The sequence below is a fragment of the Tyto alba genome, unplaced genomic scaffold, assembly GCF_018691265.1.
Source record: "Tyto alba isolate M040663 unplaced genomic scaffold, T.alba_DEE_v4.0 Super-Scaffold_43, whole genome shotgun sequence".
Taxonomy (NCBI): domain Eukaryota; kingdom Metazoa; phylum Chordata; class Aves; order Strigiformes; family Tytonidae; genus Tyto; species Tyto alba.
Window position 1 is genome coordinate 796988 of NW_024881319.1, and position 17644 is coordinate 814631.

The 17644-nt window shown below is 42.1% G+C and overlaps 1 protein-coding gene across 1 annotated transcript in view; it reads left to right on the top strand.

Annotated features, from left to right (window-relative positions):
• The first annotated feature begins 606 nt into the window (after nucleotides 1-606).
• LOC116963458 (ATPase MORC2-like) overlaps nucleotides 607-17644 on the top strand; it is a 41443-nt gene continuing 24405 nt past the window's right edge. Inside the window, exons 1-7 of the mRNA XM_042805010.1 lie at nucleotides 607-641; nucleotides 1620-1688; nucleotides 8598-8688; nucleotides 10303-10411; nucleotides 11703-11862; nucleotides 11944-12055; nucleotides 13812-13937. Coding sequence (XP_042660944.1) covers nucleotides 1649-1688; nucleotides 8598-8688; nucleotides 10303-10411; nucleotides 11703-11862; nucleotides 11944-12055; nucleotides 13812-13937 — 638 coding nt within the window. The 5' untranslated portion in view covers nucleotides 607-641; nucleotides 1620-1648. The remainder of the gene's footprint in view (nucleotides 642-1619; nucleotides 1689-8597; nucleotides 8689-10302; nucleotides 10412-11702; nucleotides 11863-11943; nucleotides 12056-13811; nucleotides 13938-17644) is intronic.

The following is a 17644-nucleotide window of genomic DNA, read 5'->3' on the forward strand; positions in this document are numbered from 1 at the left end:
ACTACAGCACTACAACTGCGCTCTTCTGATTAGCAAACCAAGGGTATGTGATGGTCTACATGAAAAAATAATTAAAAATTGTTCTTGAGAAGAGGACAGTAGTGCTGTATATGCTGCTTTTTCAGGTACAGAGGAGGATGCACAGTGTATGAAGGGCTTTACGTAAATGATCTTGTAATGACAGTTTCCTGTGACAAACTTGAATATATTTGGATGGAGTTTTATGTGGACTTACTAAATTTCTTATAGGCAGCTTGACAGAAAAAATGTAGGTATTGTTTGTTTCTTACAGGAGGGGAGCTCAGAAGTGTGTGGCTTATTTGAATCCCTCTTCCACTTTAATATGACTTTTGTTAAAAAGCCAGTGATACTGTAACTAAGCTTAGTTGTGTGGCAGCAGTGTCTTGTGCTGGAGTTTGGGTTCAAGTAGGTAGGCAAAAAGTAGAACAATGTGTCTTTTAACTATTTTGTTAGTGCTGACTCTGGGGCCTTTGTGGACTTTCATCTGTGCAGCCAATTAATTTTGGAAATTATTGCACCTGCCTGGATTTTAGCTTAATTTCTATTTGACATTTGAATACTGATTGTGTTTTCATTGCTTTGTAGAGGTGCAGATGCCACAAGAATAGACATTTATACTGGTAAGTCACTCCTGCTGCTTCCGTGCATGTCAGCAGTTAAATCAGTAGTTAACTTGGATTTAGGTTGCAAATGTGTGTTATGCCTGGTAGAATAAGAGTGAGGGTGTTTATGCCCAATGCTGTGTTCAGTTTTGGGCCGCTCACTACAAGAAAGGCATTGAGGTGCTGGAGCATGTCCAAAGAAGAGCAATGAAGCTGGTGAAAGGTCTAGAGAGCAAGTCTTATGAGTGGCAGCTGAGGGAACTGGGATTGTTTAGTCTGGAGAAGAGGCCGAAGGGAGACCTTTACTACTCTCTACAACAACCTGAGGAGAGGTTGTAGCAAGGTAGGTGTTGGTCTCTTTTCTCAAGTAACAAGTGTTAGGATGAGAGGAAATGGCCTCATGTTGTGCCAGGTGAGGTTTAGTTTGGATATTAGGAAAAATTTATTCACTGAAGGGGTTATCAAACATTGGACATGCCGCCCAGGGAAGTGGTTGAGTCACTATCTACATGTATTTAAGACATGTAGATGTGGTGCCTAGGGACATGGTTGAGTTGTGGACTTGGCAGTGTTAGGTTTATGGTTGTACTCGATCCTAAGGGTCTTTTACAACCTAAATAATTTTATGATTCTACTGCTTGTCCTATGCCCCAGTGCCCTGTCGTCTTTCAAAAAGTAGTACCTTTACAAATAACTTGGGCAAGCACTTAGATCAGCCTTTGGCTGAGGTCAGGTAAAGTGAGTAGCTGTTTATGCTGCATGCATAAGAAACCTGCTTTTACAATATACTCTTGTAGCATATATTTACATACAGTTTAAAGTGCAGAAGTTCTTAGCCATTCTGTGACAAAAAGCCGGTGCTCTCTCTTACAGCTTAGCTGTACTGGGGTTGTGAAAGTCCTTTTTGTTGTGTTACTTCTGTTGTGAACACTGATTCCATTTTATGGAACTTCTAACTTTTGCTTGTGGGAGTAGTGAATAACTCTTCTCTTGTAGAGCGACGGGAAGACCTACGAGGTGGATTCATGCTGTGTTTTTTGGATGATGGAACGGGAATGGATTCAAGTAAGTGACAGGAAGTTACACTTGCATTTTCGATCTGAGGTTTCGTGTTATGGATTAAGCTGAATTAACAGCTTGGTTCTGTTGAAAGGGGCATGTTCCATGCCTGGATATGTGTTCCTACCTCTGCACTGCCTCTTTTGCACTGTATCATATACCAAACTGTTTACCTTTTCAGTTGCAGAAAACTAATCTGATCAAAAGAAAATTGTTTTGCTGCTTTATAGAGTTGAGTCAGCCTGGCCTGTGGTTTTCCAGTACACTGAAGTTGACCTTGGGGCTGGAGGGAGAGTAGTGTAGCTAGCCAGAAGAAGAAACAAGCACAAGCTTTGATGGGCATAAGCCTTTTCGCCATTAGAGGCTGCCAAGCAGTTAGTGTATCTCAGCTTTAATAAAAAACTGTGCCATGCCAGAAATTGGAAAGCTTAGTTTGGACGCATTTTGCAGTTGTTTCACCATTGGCACTGTGATTGAGATCAATACTTGACAGTATGAAATCTTGAGTGTGAGAGGAATGTAACAGATGTAATTCTGCGTTGTCATAAGAATTGATGTAAATCCATGTTGGATCTAGCAGGAGAAAAGCCTCCTTGCTTTGCTTTAGCATCAGTGAACAGCAGTGTCATCCTACAACACTTTGTGTCTTGAAGATGGGTAAATCCTCCTGTGAGGAGCTCTCTACTCAGGAGAAAAGTTAGGCTAAATTGGAAGGTTTTGTAGAAAGTGGGAGATGGGTAAATATGCATCAATTAACATATTTGTTCTGATCCCTCAGAACTTTAAAATCCTATTGTGGTATTGTTGTGGTTTAACTCCAGTTAGCAACTAAGCACCACACAGCCACTAAGCACCACACAGCTACTCACTCCTCCAGTGGGATGAGGGAGAGAATTGGAAGGGTAAAAGTAAGAAAACTCATGGGTTGAGATAATGACAGTTTAATAGGGAAAGAAAAATTTGTGCATACAAGCAAAGCAAAATCAGGAATTCATTCACTGCTTCCCATTGGCAGGCAGGTGTGCAGCCATCTGCAGGAAAGCAGGGCTGGCTCCATCATATGTAACGGTGACTTGGGAAGACAAATGCCATCACGCTGAATGTCCCCCCTTCCTCCTTCTTCCCCCCAGTTTTATTGCTGAGCATGACGTCCTGTGGTCTGGAATATCCCTGGGCTCAGTGGGGGTCAGCCATCCCAGCCTCGTCCCCTCCCAGCTCCTTGTGCACCCCCAGCCTACTCGCTGGTGGGGTGGGGTGAGGAGCAGAAAAGGCCTTGACATTGTGTAAGCACTGCTCAGCAATAACGAAAACATTCCTGTGTTACCAACTGTTTTCAACACAAAACTAAAACATGGCCCCATGCAAGCTACTATGAAAAAATTTAACTCTAGCCCAGCCAAAACCAGTACAGATATGAAGCATTTAGTTCTGTTTATTAATGCTTATAAAAATACAGTAACATCTTTGATATGCAGATTTGTGACCTGCATGAAGGAATTTATTTTGAACCCTAGATAGCTTGTGTATTCTCTGGAATACAATTAAGGATGCTAAACAGGTCTTCTGAGAGTACTTTTCTGTCACCAATGGAATTGAAGGAAGCAGTTAAGCCCCAACTGTAAAACAAGTTTAGAGACTTAACTGTGGTCTTCTCACAAGCCTTTGGATCAGGGAGAAACACAGCCTTTTCTGCATGTCTTGAAAGCTACATGTTTGTCTCTGGATCAAGAGTAGGTGTCAAATGTCAGTTCTAATGCTTCAGAGTCTAATATCAGCTTTTATGCTGTTGTTGCTCCCCTATTGCTGATTTTATGACAAAGTGGGATTCAAGTATTGGCTATGTATTAAGTTGCTTCTTTTGTCTGATCTTTCTGCTAAATCTTGAAGGATTTTATCCCGATTTTGGTAGTCTGAGATACTCTGTAAAGGAGATTGGCAGATACTGTGGGTTGTAATGATATTTCACAGTACTAGTACATCATTTACAGCAAATACCATATACTTTATGTCCTTTGACTGTCTTGATGTCAAAGTGAGGTTCATTCTGTGTCTGAAAAAAGTGTTGTTTTTTCTTTTAATTTTAAATAGGCTGTGAAGTTATCTTTGGCCCTTTCCAGGACATTGCTTTTCAGAATGTAAAATTGATATGCCAACTTTGTTTAGCACTTTCAAAAAGCCCTTCTTAACTTTCAGTGGTTAGAGACATACTGTTTCGATGCAGAGTCTAGCTCTAGTGATCACGTCTTCATAGCTTCAATGCTGGATGGTCAGAGTAATCTTGATATGCATTTGACAGTCACTTGACCAAGAACAGCCAGGTAGAAACTCCATCTGCTGCACTGGTTGCCTGTAAACGCAAGGCAGAAGTGGGTCGGGAGAGTCTGTTACTCTGACTCCCAACATATGCCCCTCTGTTTCTGTCCCTGGCTGTAAGGGTCTGAGTTTTAATTTCTTATAATGCAGATCTACCAGTTTGAAAGATGATTTTAGGAGATGTCAGCAGAAAACCTTTTATTGAACTTTTCTGCCTTCTTATGTTGAAAATAGCATCAACATCCATACAGATTCAACAGAAATCATAGAGCTTGGGAGAGTTTTATTTTTCCACATGATAATTCTAATTAAGGATTATTTTTATTGTACATAAAGCTGACATGTTAAGAAGAAGACCTACATGACTTGCCATAGTGTTGTTGGGGCTCACACTAGCATGTGATTTAGCATGACTAGATTTAGCACCCTGTCCCATCACGTCTTGAAAACTCCAGCAATGAGGGCTCCACCATATCCCCGGGGAGGTTGTTCCAGTGATTGATTATTCTCACTCTAAAAAATTTCTTTCTTATACTGAGATGAAACCTTACCCAGTGCAATTTGTACCAGTTGCCCATTATCTTTTCCATGTGGCTCGTTGTGAAGCTAGAGCCTTTCTCCTCTTAGCTGTAGCTGTCCTTTAAGCACTGGAATACTGTGATGAGATTCCCCCTGAGCCCTCTCTTCTCCAGGAAGAGGAGACCTAGCTAATTCCATCTTTTCTCATAGGGCAGATTCTCCAGCCCTTTGATCACCTTCTCTTTGAACCCTGTCCAGTCTGTCTGTGTGTTTCTTGAATTGAGGAGACCAGAACTGGACACGGATGTGGCCTGGCAAGCACTGAGTAGAGTGGGATGATAGCATCTCTCTCTCTCTGTAGTAATGCCCCTGTGGATGCAGCCCAGGATCCCCTTTGCCTTTGTTGCTGCAGCAGTGCACTGCTGACTCATCTTCAGCTTGTCCACCAGGACCCCCTTTCAGCAAGATTGCTCAGCCACACAGATCCCTGCCTGTACTGAGCTCTTTGGTTATTTCATCCCAGGTGCAGGACCTTGCCCTTCCCTTGAACTTCATACACTTCTTGCTTGACCACTCTTCCAACCTGTCCAGGTCTCTCTCTAAGATGGCTCTCCCTTCTGATGTGTCCAGCTCACCATCAGCAAACCCGGGGAGGGTGCTTTCAATCCCATCATCCAGATCTCTTACGAAGATGTTGAACAGTGTGTGGCACAGCGTTGATCCCTGGGGGACCCCACTTGTGACAGGCTGCCAACCAGCGTAAAAGCCATTGATGATCACCCTCTGAGCATGACCTGTGAGCCAGTTCCCTACCCATCTTGCATACTACCTATCCAGTCTGTGTCTTGCCAGTTTGTCCAGGAGAAGGTTGTAGGAATGAGTGTCCAATGCTTTGCTGAAGCCCAGCTAAACAACATCCACTGCTCTCCCCATGTTGACAGAAAGTGCTGCCTTGTTGTAGAAGGTGACTAGATTGCTCAGGTGTGAGTTACCTGCGGTAGATCCATTGCTGGTTTATCCAAATCACCTGCTTCATTTTAAGAAGACTAGTTCCATTGCTTTCCCAGGGATTGAAGTAAATATATTAGTTCTTGCTCTTTAAACTGTATTTGTGAAGTTTGGAAGCTCAAAAGAGCTTTTATTTTACTGGATGCAGTTTAAGTACTAATGTCTTGGTTACTTTATTAGATCCTGTAGTTTTGAAATACTGTTTATCCAAAGCTCACAGTGTTGAGAAATTATGTTTAAATGTAACTGAGATTCTAGCACTTATTTTAAAGTGTGTGTATACACTCTTACGTGTAGGCAGAGACACTTGGGTAACCACTCTCAGGGGAGTGGTCTACATATTTCTCAGTGGAAAATGTCTCTTCAACCTTGTAGCACATTGATGATTCCTCTCAAGTTAACAGATTTTTGAAATAAATCACAGTAACATATATCAAACTGATTTGTCAGTCACTAGCTGTGGTCAGCCATTTTCCTCAGATGAGTGGGTGTCTTGTGTTTGTTACAGTGGCAGAAGACCTCAGAGCTTCTCCCCTGTTCCTCTGTCCCAAGGAAAGCTTGACTGGAAGTAATCTTGATTTAGGCTGATTTCCCCCAGGTAGTAAATTAGATACTCTGGCTCTGGGATATTTTTTGAGGATGCTGTTGAGTCTACTGCAAGTACTCTACCTAATGTGAATATAGCAGATGAATTTATGGAGAAGGCAGGAAGAATAATTTTCTGTGTCCAGATTGGACCTTTAGTGTATTCTCAGCTGGAGAACTTGAAAATATGAGAGGATTCTCCTCAAAGGGTAAGGCCAGGTCTGACTTCAGTGGCTGCCTTGTGACCCATAGCAGGGGAGAGGGGAGGTATGGCTTGTGACCCATAGTGTAGGGGGAGCAGGGAGGTTTGGCTCATGACCCATAGCGGGGGAGCAGGCAGCTGCCTGCAGGGATGTCGGTGGTGCGTTGTGTGTCAGCAGGCATGTGTGCTGTAACTGTCTGTCATTCAGGAGGATGCTCTGTTGCTGTCCTGGAGGACCAGCAGTCAGGAACTAAACAGCTCTTTCCCCCTGTTCTTCATCCCAGGTGTCTGATATTTCTTATTAGACAACTTTTTATCTGTGCCCTTGATTCCTTTTCTTGGGCTCTGAAGATCAATCTGCCGTCTTGAGTGAATTCCTTCAGATTGTTTTTTCATCTGTTTGGATTACATTACCCTGCTTTTTGTTGCCAGGGAGTTTGTTTTTTTTTTTTAAATCCAGTAACTCTGAGACACAACAAAACGAAAACAGTGTGACTAAAATAGCCTGAAGTGAAACTCCCTTTGGAGCCTTAACTCAAAAAAGCTGAAAGAAAAATCATTTGTACCTTGATTCTTGGGAGGCAGTAAAGATTAAATCTTTCCCAAAGACAGCAAGCCTGCAGCAGAGAGAGATGCTTCCTTGCTCCCGAGTAGTCCCCTCTGCTTGTCATTATCTTCGCCCCTCTGCCCAGAAGGAAGAATCTTTATAGGGTGGTGTTGGACATCCAGCATTGAGTAACAAACCATATGCTTACCTTTTCTGAGAGAGGAAATGCTTCAGACAATTACTCTTTACTCTTTTTAGGCTTGTCAAAGTTTTTTTAAAAACAGATGTTGATACAACATTTTGTGTAGCAAAAGCATTCCAGTAGCCCCTTTTCTGACCAGTCTTTAAAACTAACACAGTGATAGTAATAATAGTAGTATCATAATACTCATCAGTATCCTTACGCACATTTCAAATATGAGATAATCTAATGTTTTCTTTGTTTGACTAGAAAATACTGTAGTAGGCTGAAGGAAAGGAAGATGTACTCTCATCCAGTCAAAAGTTGGTTTTGAAATCCCTGTGGAGCTCCATTATGGACATACTGAATTGAGGCAATGAGGTCCTTGCACAGTTGTTCTGTATTTTCACCTTGTAATTGAGGCTTTAAATCTGAATGTCATTTGAATGGAAAATGGCATTCTGACACCCAGCTCAGTGATTTCGTGTTAGACCAATGGTATTAGTACTAAACGTCTTGCTGTAAAAGCTCACTGGCAGTACTACCGGACCTGGGTAAGTCTCCCATATGCTTAAATCCAGCTTGTCCCATAGGCTCAGCCTCTGCTTAGCTGGCTGGTGGGGTGAGTGTTGTCCCATGCTCCCTCACAGCTTGTGTACGCATTTGAGGGCTGTAATTGTTGTTAGCCTTCCTGTTAATCCACTTCGTGTTCCTTGTCTCTGGAATTGCATTACATTTCTCTCAGTAAATTCTATGGAGAAATGATTACTGTCTCTTGGGGGAAGGGAGAGGAATTGTTCTGTCCTATGGATGATGTTAAAAGACTTTATCCCTTGAACAATAGAAAGTCTTGAACTAAAAATGACAGACCCTCTCAGCTGTAAAGCCATCACGTCCTTTCATTTTGTCCTGTGCTAATAAAATACTCTTAATTGCTGTGGTACTTGCTAGTAGTGCCTTTTTACCCACAGCTGTTCTGCTGTTGTTAGTCCAGCAATCTGCTGCAAAAATGAGCTTTTGTATTACTAGTGCATTATTTAATCATAGCGTTCCATTCAACACCATGAAGAAAAAGTAATGTTTATCCTGAATTCAAGACCTTTTTCATAGTACTGACTTATGCTCTGGTGCCAGTGGTTTCAAGTCTGTGGTGTCAGCAGTACAGCAGAGCTGCAGCATCCCAGGATATGTTTTGGTTTATTTTCAGGTTGATAACTGTGGTGGACACAACAGATAATCTTGTGGACATTTTTTTGTAAAAAGAAGTGTCTTTATGCAGTTCAGATGGGCACTGGGCTAGTCTGAAACTTTAAATTCTTTTTGTCAGCATAGTGGCATATGTACACAGCTTCGGATAATGTAAATGCCATCAAGCGATGTGTATCTTACAGGGCTGTATGGTAGAGCCTCAGGGTGAGGCTTTGGCTTAGGCTTCTGGCCTCTTCCATGCTATAGTCTTTCTCTGCTACTTACAGTGGTGAATAAGTTTATCTAAAAGATGTGTATGTATGTGTCTGTATATTAAAATAAACTTTTTTTGTTTCCTGTCTCTCATTCCAGATGAAGCTGCCAGTGTTATTCAGTTTGGCAAATCAGCCAAACGATCACCTGAGTCAACTCAAATTGGACAGTATGGGAACGGCTTGAAATCGTAGGTATAACAAAAGGCAGCCTCCTGAGATTATAGCGGTTAGAGTTGAGAATGTAAATTTTTTTTTTGCTTGGAGGTGTATATCTTTTTTTCCCATGAGAAAAAAAAACCAACCAACCAAACAAAAAACCCCAGATGAAATCTAAATAAAGATGCCATGGTTTGGTAGACAGGAGCTCTATGAACATCTGTAGTTCTTCAGTGGCAGAGAAGTCTGTCCAAAGCTGTTGACAGTGTTTTGCCATTATGTGTGTGTGATGCAGGTGATACAGATCAGAGCTGGGGAGAAAAAAAAAAAATGAAAGAGCAGGAAACAAAACCTTAATATGTCTGTGGCAGACAGATAGGAAAATCAAAGCAAAATAGTGTTGCAGCCTCTCACTAGGAAAGTGATCTGCTTCAAGTCAGATGGACTTAAACCTTTTATTTTTTTATTAAATCAAACATGCATTGAGAAAGAGGGGAATGATGGAAGGAATGAGAGGAGTGTAATTAAGTGGCAGAGAAATAGAAGTAGGAAGGAATTCTTACTGGTAGGAGGGGATTTGCTAGGAAAGAGAAGCATGTTTGCTGTGGTGAACTGATGTCTGGGAAGTTAGAGGGCTTTTATGGCTTACTCTGATCGGCTGTTCTGCTTTATGGTGTTCCATGTGGCTTGATTATTTATATGCATCCTACTGGGGAAATCTGTGGGACTCTTATAATCTGGGGGGAAAGAAAAAAAAGGAATGTGAGGGACCTTGAGATACTGTTCATACAGCTGCAGTGCAGGACAGTTCCCAAATCTTGCCTATGCACTTCAGGGCAGATTTCTGTCCTATTCTTGACCTTGAGCAAGAGGCATACTATATTACAGCTAAGAAATGCAGACTGAAGCCTAAGCATGCAAAAGGTAGGCTTTGGTATTTTGTTAAGCCAATCTAAAGAGAACGGAAGTGACAGAACACTAATCCTTCTTTTGATGCCATGTTAATTTTTCTCTGTTAAGGTCTTTTTGGACAAGTTGGGTAATAGGGGAAAAGAGAAGATGGGGAAGGCACTATTAGGGGTAGGATAGTGGGGAGGAAGATAGGGCTGTCCCTTTTTGTGACAACTAGCTGCTAAGTTGCATTAGCTGAAGTGTCAGTGAGTCTTTTGAATTAGACATTAGGAAATAAATTGTCTGTCTCCCAGAAACTTGTCTGCTGTTACTCATTCTGTGCACAGCAAAATGAAGTGTGCATTTGCATTCTCACCTACATTTCTGCTTGTATATTTTAAGGTTATTGTCACATCTTACTTTAGTAATCTTTTTTAGATTTAAAAAAAAATACTTTTTTAAAAAAACTTTCTAGATTGTATGAGCCTGGAAAGCAGCACTGTACTTTGCACCTTTTAACTGTAACTGGTGTTAAATGTTTTGAAACGTTACGAAAATGTCCAGATTGAGATACCTTTTGAAAGTAATGAGATGCTTAGAGAGAAATGGTGGTTATTGTTTAAGCCTTTCTTCTGCCTTACCTGGTATTGGCATCTCATAATTGAACGTAATGGGAAGAAAACTCAGTAATGCGGTCTGTTTTCTAGAAAGTGTTGTGCATCAGGTGTAACATGCAACCTGAAATGTGTCTCCAGGGGTTCCATGCGGATTGGGAAGGATTTTATCCTGTTCACAAAGAAAGATGACACCATGACTTGCCTCCTCTTGTCACGGACGTTCCATGAGGAAGAAGGCATTGATGAGGTTTGCATGTACTTTGTTGTAATGAACTAATCTGGTGAATGCTGTCTCATCTGAACTTCCCTAGCTCTCACACAAGGAGTCTATGTCAGTGTTGATTGCCACTTTGCTTGCATCAGTGTATGGTTTTCTCTTGGTGATACACTTGTAGGGTTTCTGCAAAGTCATCAAAGATTTTTTTTCCTTTTGGTTTTAATTCTGTTTGAGAGGTCTCTCCAAACTACAGCAAGTTTGAAGGGCTTGTTTTGGTCCCTTAAAGTTGCTTACACTGAGTTCAGGACATGCCCAGACTTCTTGCATTTTCTTTGTCCCACAAAATTTGAGATGTATTTAAATTTATTGCTTTGTTTTGATTTTCTTTAGAGAACTAAAGGTATGATTGAAGTTGCTACCCACAGGCCATAAACTCCAGCCATGTCTCTTCTTTGGATCTTTTCATTTTTTAATAAAAAAATCAGTGTGGTTCTATCTATTGAAGACTTATATATCTTAATAGACAATTCAGGCATTGTTGTTTTGTTTCCAGACTCTTAACATGAAAGTATTTTTTTGCTCAAGCACAAGTATTTCCAGGCAAGGCTGATAATGAAGGGTTTTAAATTTGCACTGGGATAGTATCTAAGAAAGCTTTTTCCATTGTGATAGTGAAGGGAGCTCTACAAAGAACCTGTTGAGGGGAGCAGTGCTTGCTAGTAGCCAGCTGATGGCTGAAGCAAATTGGGAACAATGATGTAGTTTCTAAAGTGGCTCTGGAGCCAGAAATATTGGCTTGATCTCAATTCTAAAGTGAGAATGGGATTCACTGTCCTTGATAGGCAGCTGCAGTCTATAATTCTGTGGTTTTGTTCTAAACGACAAAACACCAATAACCTTGCTAGAACCCTATAAAAACAATAGAGTGAGATCAGGATGGGAAGGATATTTGAGTTCAAGAGAGAAGTTAAGTACAGAGGTTGACATCTTTAAAGAAGCAAAGTTTGGGTGTTTTTTTAGTATTATGAAAGTTTTTACAAGTAGTAGAGAAAAGACATTGAGCGTGTGAGTAGCCAGTATCATACATGTTACTTGGGAATGGTTCAGTCTAAGACTAGGTGTTGTAGGAAGGCAACTCAGAGGCTGGCAAAGAGGGGTCCTTGAGCATTTGGCTGATGTGCAAATCACTGAAAAGCTAGGAAGGGCTCTTGCAGTGATTTAGCAGGCTGTTGGAAGGGGTAAATTGCTCGGCCATGATCTGCAGGAGGGGCTGACTGGCATGGGTAAGCCTGAGTCCCTCTTAGTATGATGCAATTTGCAGGTCATCGTTCCTCTGCCCACCTGGAACGCACAAAGCCAGGAGCCTATGAGTGACAACATGGAGAAGTTTGCTATTGAGACAGAGCTAATTTACAAGTATTCCCCTTTCAAATCAGAACAAGAAGTGATGGAGCAGTTTAATAAGATCTGTGGTGAGAAAGGTATGTACAGACAGTGCTGGTCACAGGCAAGGTATTTGGGGTTTGGCTGGGATTCACCTGATCAGCTTGTTACTTGCTCAGGCACCTTGGTGATCATCTTTAACCTCAAACTAATGGATAATGGAGAGCCAGAGCTGGATATAACTTCTGACCTGCGAGACATTCAGATGGCAGAAACACCTCCAGAGGGAACGTAAGTGTGATGTGTGTTACAGGCACCCGGGCTCTGATCAAATTATGTGTAGGGTTTGGCTATATACTTTGTATATGTGTTTTTTAAAAGCTTCTCTTCCTATAGTGAATTGGAGAAAGTAGAAGATGTTTAGTTTGTTCTTTATCAGTTTTGAGTTCACATGTGTAAATGGCCCGTGGGCGTTACGGTTGTATGTTTGGTGTGAATGCCTGCATTGGCTTGTCTCAGCTTAGTCAAAGCAGCAAACTCAATGCCCTTCTGTAGGCACCTTAAAACAAAGGAGCTCTAAGCTATAGGTTTAATTTTCTACAGTCTTCGAAGATGTTTTTGTCAGAATGACAACCAGTTGTATGTCTGTGCTGCTCTCAAACTGATGTTCAATTTTATCATTAAATGAACCCTGGAAAAATGCAAAGTGCCACACAGGTCAGCCTCCATAAGTGAATGTTACGTGTGGGTGGAGGAGGGGTGTATCACCACATCTTTCTGGGAGCAGGAGCATCTCATGGACTTCCCTGCAGAGGAGGAAGGATGTGCTCAGAGGACCCTGTTCAGGGAGAGCTGAGTGTGAGTTGTTCACTTGTAGCATGAAAAGGAAAAACTGAGCTGAACTGAGCCAAATGCTTGATTAATCCCAGAGCTCCATGGGAACACCTAATAAGTTTTACTTTTTTTTTAATGAGATTACATACTTCTTCCCTCAAGTGCTTGAATTTCCCATAGAAATACAGTAAAAACACTGTAAAACTAGCAATTTATGTATGTATTAGCTTGATGCTATTGAGTACACAGGTGCAGCAAACTCCTTGGGGACCTTCAGGGGTCTAATATGCTTCTCAGTTCCTTTAATGCCTGCGGGTGAGCTTTCAGAATTGCCACTGATCACAGGAAGGGGGCTTCTTCCTCCTGACCTTGTGGTACCCATTTCTGTGTGTGATCAGTGCAGTTTTTGTTGGAGCATACTCCTGACTAACCGAATGGTAAGAGAACGCATTAGCAAGTGGGGCACACACTTAATGTTAAATGGTCCAGTTCATAGATTTGACCTTTATTATCCAGCTGCATTCAAAAATTCCTTTTCAAGCTACAGTGATATGTGCATTAGTGTTTTGTAACAGTATTAAAATGTATAGCTCAATAGAAAATCTCTGTAGAAGACATAGGTGAAAAAATTTAACTTTTTAAATTTTTACACTTCATGTAGCTGCATGGTAATTAAAATAGTAAGGCCTTTTCTTTTACCTAGCTTTCTTGCTGAAGGATGTCTCTTTGGCATGTTTTGAAGTAGATTGCTATGAGCTGAGATAATAACAGTTACAGTTGCATGAGGTGTGAATCCTGCCATAGGTGCTTAAAATACATCAGGGGTAGTGCAGAGCAGTGTGGGGAGGTGCTTCTGTTGGTCACTTGGCTCCTAGGTAGCAGTTTATTGGGAAATGAGAATCTTACAAGTTTTGTCTATGGAGAAACTTGTTCATTTGGTTTGGATAGAGGAGGAGGCTCTGTGACAGCAGTATGTCATGACTCTTCTTAATTGGAGGGGTATGAAGGGGAAAAAACTGTGAAGGAAATAGGAATCAGAATGCAGACTGACAGAGACTCCAAGATGAGCACTCTGACAAAGAGATAGTGATTACTCAGCATGTGAATCGATGGATTCATCTTTGGGCTACATGGACCAGACTGGGAGAATGTCTGCTGTTAGTCCTACAAGGAAATGCTGAGTAAAGTCTGTGTAAACATCCCTGTCTTGCAGAAAGACTGAGCGCCACTCCTTCCGTGCCTATGCTGCTGTGCTTTATATTGATCCCAGAATGAGGATCTTCATAAATGGACACAAAGTACAAACCAAACGGCTTTCATGCTGCCTGTACAAGCCAAGGTAAGTGTTGGACCCAAAGTCTGCAGACGTGTGGGAGTTTTTGGAGTTGCCTTACAGAAAAGGTTTAGCATTTTGCTCTCCAGGTGTATCCTGCGTAATTCCAAACAGATGGTAAGAGAATGGGATGTAGTATTGACATCATGGGAAAAGAGGTAGATAGTGGAAAACCTAATGCCTTTGAAAATGGCATGAGCAATTTGTGTAATTTGGCTTCCTTTCAGAGCAGATGGAAAAATGAAGATACTGGTTGTTCAAAATGTCATATCCATAAAAATCTGTTGGGTAACACTTTTTTTTTTTTTTTTTTAAATAGGACAAGAAAATACGTATGGTGGGTGTTAGGTCTATTACTGAAAAGAAACTAAGCTGAGCACTTTGAAACAGTTGCTTTGAAAATTAACTTTTATATGTAGCTAATCTAGGTTTGAGTAGAGATTGGGAAATGCTTTTCCATATCTTCCTTTTAAATTCCCTTAAACAAAAACTTGAAAGTGAGCTGAGATGTGCTGCCAGTTGGCTTAACAGTGATTGGAAAAGGTTATGAGGATGGAAGGGGAAAGAAAAACATGTATGTAAGCCTGCTTCAGGCAACAGTGTTCTGTCCCTGGGAGCACACAGGCTGCATTCTAGACACCTTAACATGATTTGTCTTAATAAAATAGCAGTAATTTTATAGAGTTTTTTCAGATTAATATAGCATTTTGGATTGCAGTAGTGTTTCAACAATGTGGGCTCACTATCAACCCGTCAGGTGCTTTCACTAGCCACGATCCAATGTCATGCCATTGATTGCTGCCCTAATAGCCTGGCCAGTTTTCCACTTATAATATGGTCTGTCTGACAGGCTTGTACTTACTCAGCTTCTTAAATAAAAATGTGTGAAACTTTCAGTGGTCTCGCGTTGTTGACCAAGCCAGTCATTTCATTGTGGAAGGCAGTCGGTAGGCGCAGCTTGACTTGCTGCTGTAAATCCTGATTTGCTGGGTAGAGAATCTCTGAATTTCTGACTATGTTTTACCTGCATGTGAATGCCATGTGCTGCTTCCTCTTGCGCTGCAGTCCAACAAAAGTACTATGGGGAAAAAGCAGAGAAGGGCACAGGTTTTCTCATCAAAGACTTGCTAGACTCAAAGGCAGGATGCCATTGTTATAGGATGGTGCTAGCATTTTCATGGTAACAAGGACCGGGTCACCCCAGGTGTTCATCTGCCTCAGTAGCTTCTTTTACAAGGGGTCAGTAGTCGATGCCTGGGGAGGGATATGAGAATTTTGTTCTATACCATAGAAATGTTTCCTGTGGAAAAGAGGCTGTGTTTTTTAGGCAATTTAGACAGCAGCTCTTCTAGGTCCCTATCACCATTTCTGTGTCTGTTTTTCATTGTTCTGGGGGAATAGTTGCAGCTGTAGAAGGGGAAATGAAAATTGTAACTGCTCAGCAATGGTAATTCATGACCGAGGAACGATCTGGCATGGAGGGCAGGAATGCTCAACCACAGAATGGGTTACACTGCCTGATGAGATAAGAAATGCTGCCACATTGTGTCATAACAGTGGTGTAATGCCGAGTGCTCAGGGACCAGTTGTGGTAAATGCAGCTGCTGCTGGGGGATGAACCCAGTGAGGGGCTAAGGCGTCCAATGCTGATGCACACAGGATCAATGCTGGTGCAGATGTATCTAACAAATCTGCTTGTACTGTATTTTTGCAGACACCTTGTAGATCTGCTTATGGTAAAAAATTCACTAACACTGTAAAGACATTTACATTTAAAATCCCCACTCCTGCAGCAGATTAGTAAAGTCTGTGCAAACAAGGCCTTCCTGTAGAGCACAGTGTAGATCTTCTTGGGCTTGGGGCAATTATCATAGCCTTACCAGATCTCTCTGGGGAGTGTCCAGACTGCTTCCTTCTGGTCTCAGACTCCTGATGCCAAGTTTGGGCTCCAGAAGCAACGTGGCCATTGGGACAAGCCATTGAAGCCTTCACTGTGGGTTCTGAGAGCCAGTGCAGCTCTTGGGGTAGGTGCCCACACTGTGCCCTGGACAGGTGGTGGAAACTCAGTCTTTTACCTTCAGACACCTGAGCAGAGCTTAATCTGCCCTGGGTGGCTCTTTCCCAAGGAAAAAACAGTAAATCAGTCCATTCTGAGAGTGAAGTTACTCTGCTTTTACAGCTATAGGTGATTTTTTTTTTTTCTCCCTTAACCTGCTGAAAAGAGTTGCTTATGTGCTCGATTTTTCTTTTGGAGTTGGAGCCAGAGCTCATGCGTCCCTATTTAGCTATTGGGCTTTGAGTTCTCTGCAGGTTAGTACTACTCCCCTGTACTTGTACAGGGACTCCACTTTGTCTAGGGGCACATGAGGAAGTGTACCACCATTAAGATTTCTCTTTAGAGGACAGCTGATGCATCAGCAATGGTCAACTCTTTACTATAGCTGTTTTTTGCAGAGCTTCAGTAGCCTAGGCCAGGTAACTGTTGAACTTTCCTGGTCCAGCAAAGGGATAGGTAACAGGCAGTGAAGGTTCCCCTGTCATACAGCCCAAGTAGGTGGTACATAATTAAGGGTACCAAGGTGGTACATACTTAAGGGCTCTTTGATAGTCTTTGAGGAAGTGTCATGAAGATGTCACCTGACGGTGAGCTGGCAAATGACTCATGATTGCTGCCTTTTTACATAATTCTTGGTGAACTTTAGGCCAGGTGTCTTTCTGCTTGAAGTGATGCTTTCATGCCTTATGTTGGATATCGGTAGGTTACAGCCCTCAGCTTGTCTCTCTGCCACCTGGTCTGCTTTCAAGATCTGCTCAGGAGGATTGCCCTCAGGAGGTGGTGGCTCCCCTCCTACTGTAGGGCTGTAAGTCAGATTGCCTCCATCTCTGAAGGAAAAGCTTGCATGTGGCTTGTCTGCAGGTTAATGTGTTGCTGTTAGAGAACAAAGAATGTAAATCCATCATGGGCTTTAGGGTATTTAAGTGCCTTTACTGTTCTTTGTGGGGAATAACAGCTTGCCTCCTGAGCATGGCACTTATTTTCCTTTTGTCATCAGCTTTTCTGGAAGCCATGTCTCTGTGGATGGAGGCTTCTCTATGCCTTTTTGGAGCCTGTAACATCCCTGTAGCAAAGGCAGGCTGGTTTTGTGCAGATCCTTTGCCACTTTTTGCAGGTATGATACCACAGTACCAGCTTCCCTGGGAATGGCATATGTCTCCCAAAGGATTGATTCCATCCATTCCCTCCCACAGTAACTGTTTGAGCTTGTTTAGCAGCACAGGCTGTGCAGGCAGAAGTAGCCAGGACATATGCAAGGGTGTCCCTTCATGCAGGCACTCCAAGGCACTTGCAACAAACATCCTGAAGCTGCGTGTGTTTTACTGTTGTGTCCTGCACACTTCTTGTCTGTCTGACCTGTTTCTGTACGTCTTTGCTAGATATGCTGTTCCAGACCACTTAAATAGTGGCTTTCTTGACTGTGACTGAAGTCATTTGGTGTTGGAAAAGAAAGTGAAACAGGATGGTCAGCACGACGTTGGCTCATGGTGCCTGTCTGGGACACCCTGCAATTTCTCGCACTGCACCCTGTTGCAAAGGGGTGCTGTCCTGCCTCATGAGCTGGGTGTGCTGAGATAATTCAGCTGCACCCTGTTTTTTTTTTTTTTTATCTCAGGAAAGTCAGGTGGGATGTGGATGAGGTAATTTAGTTACACCA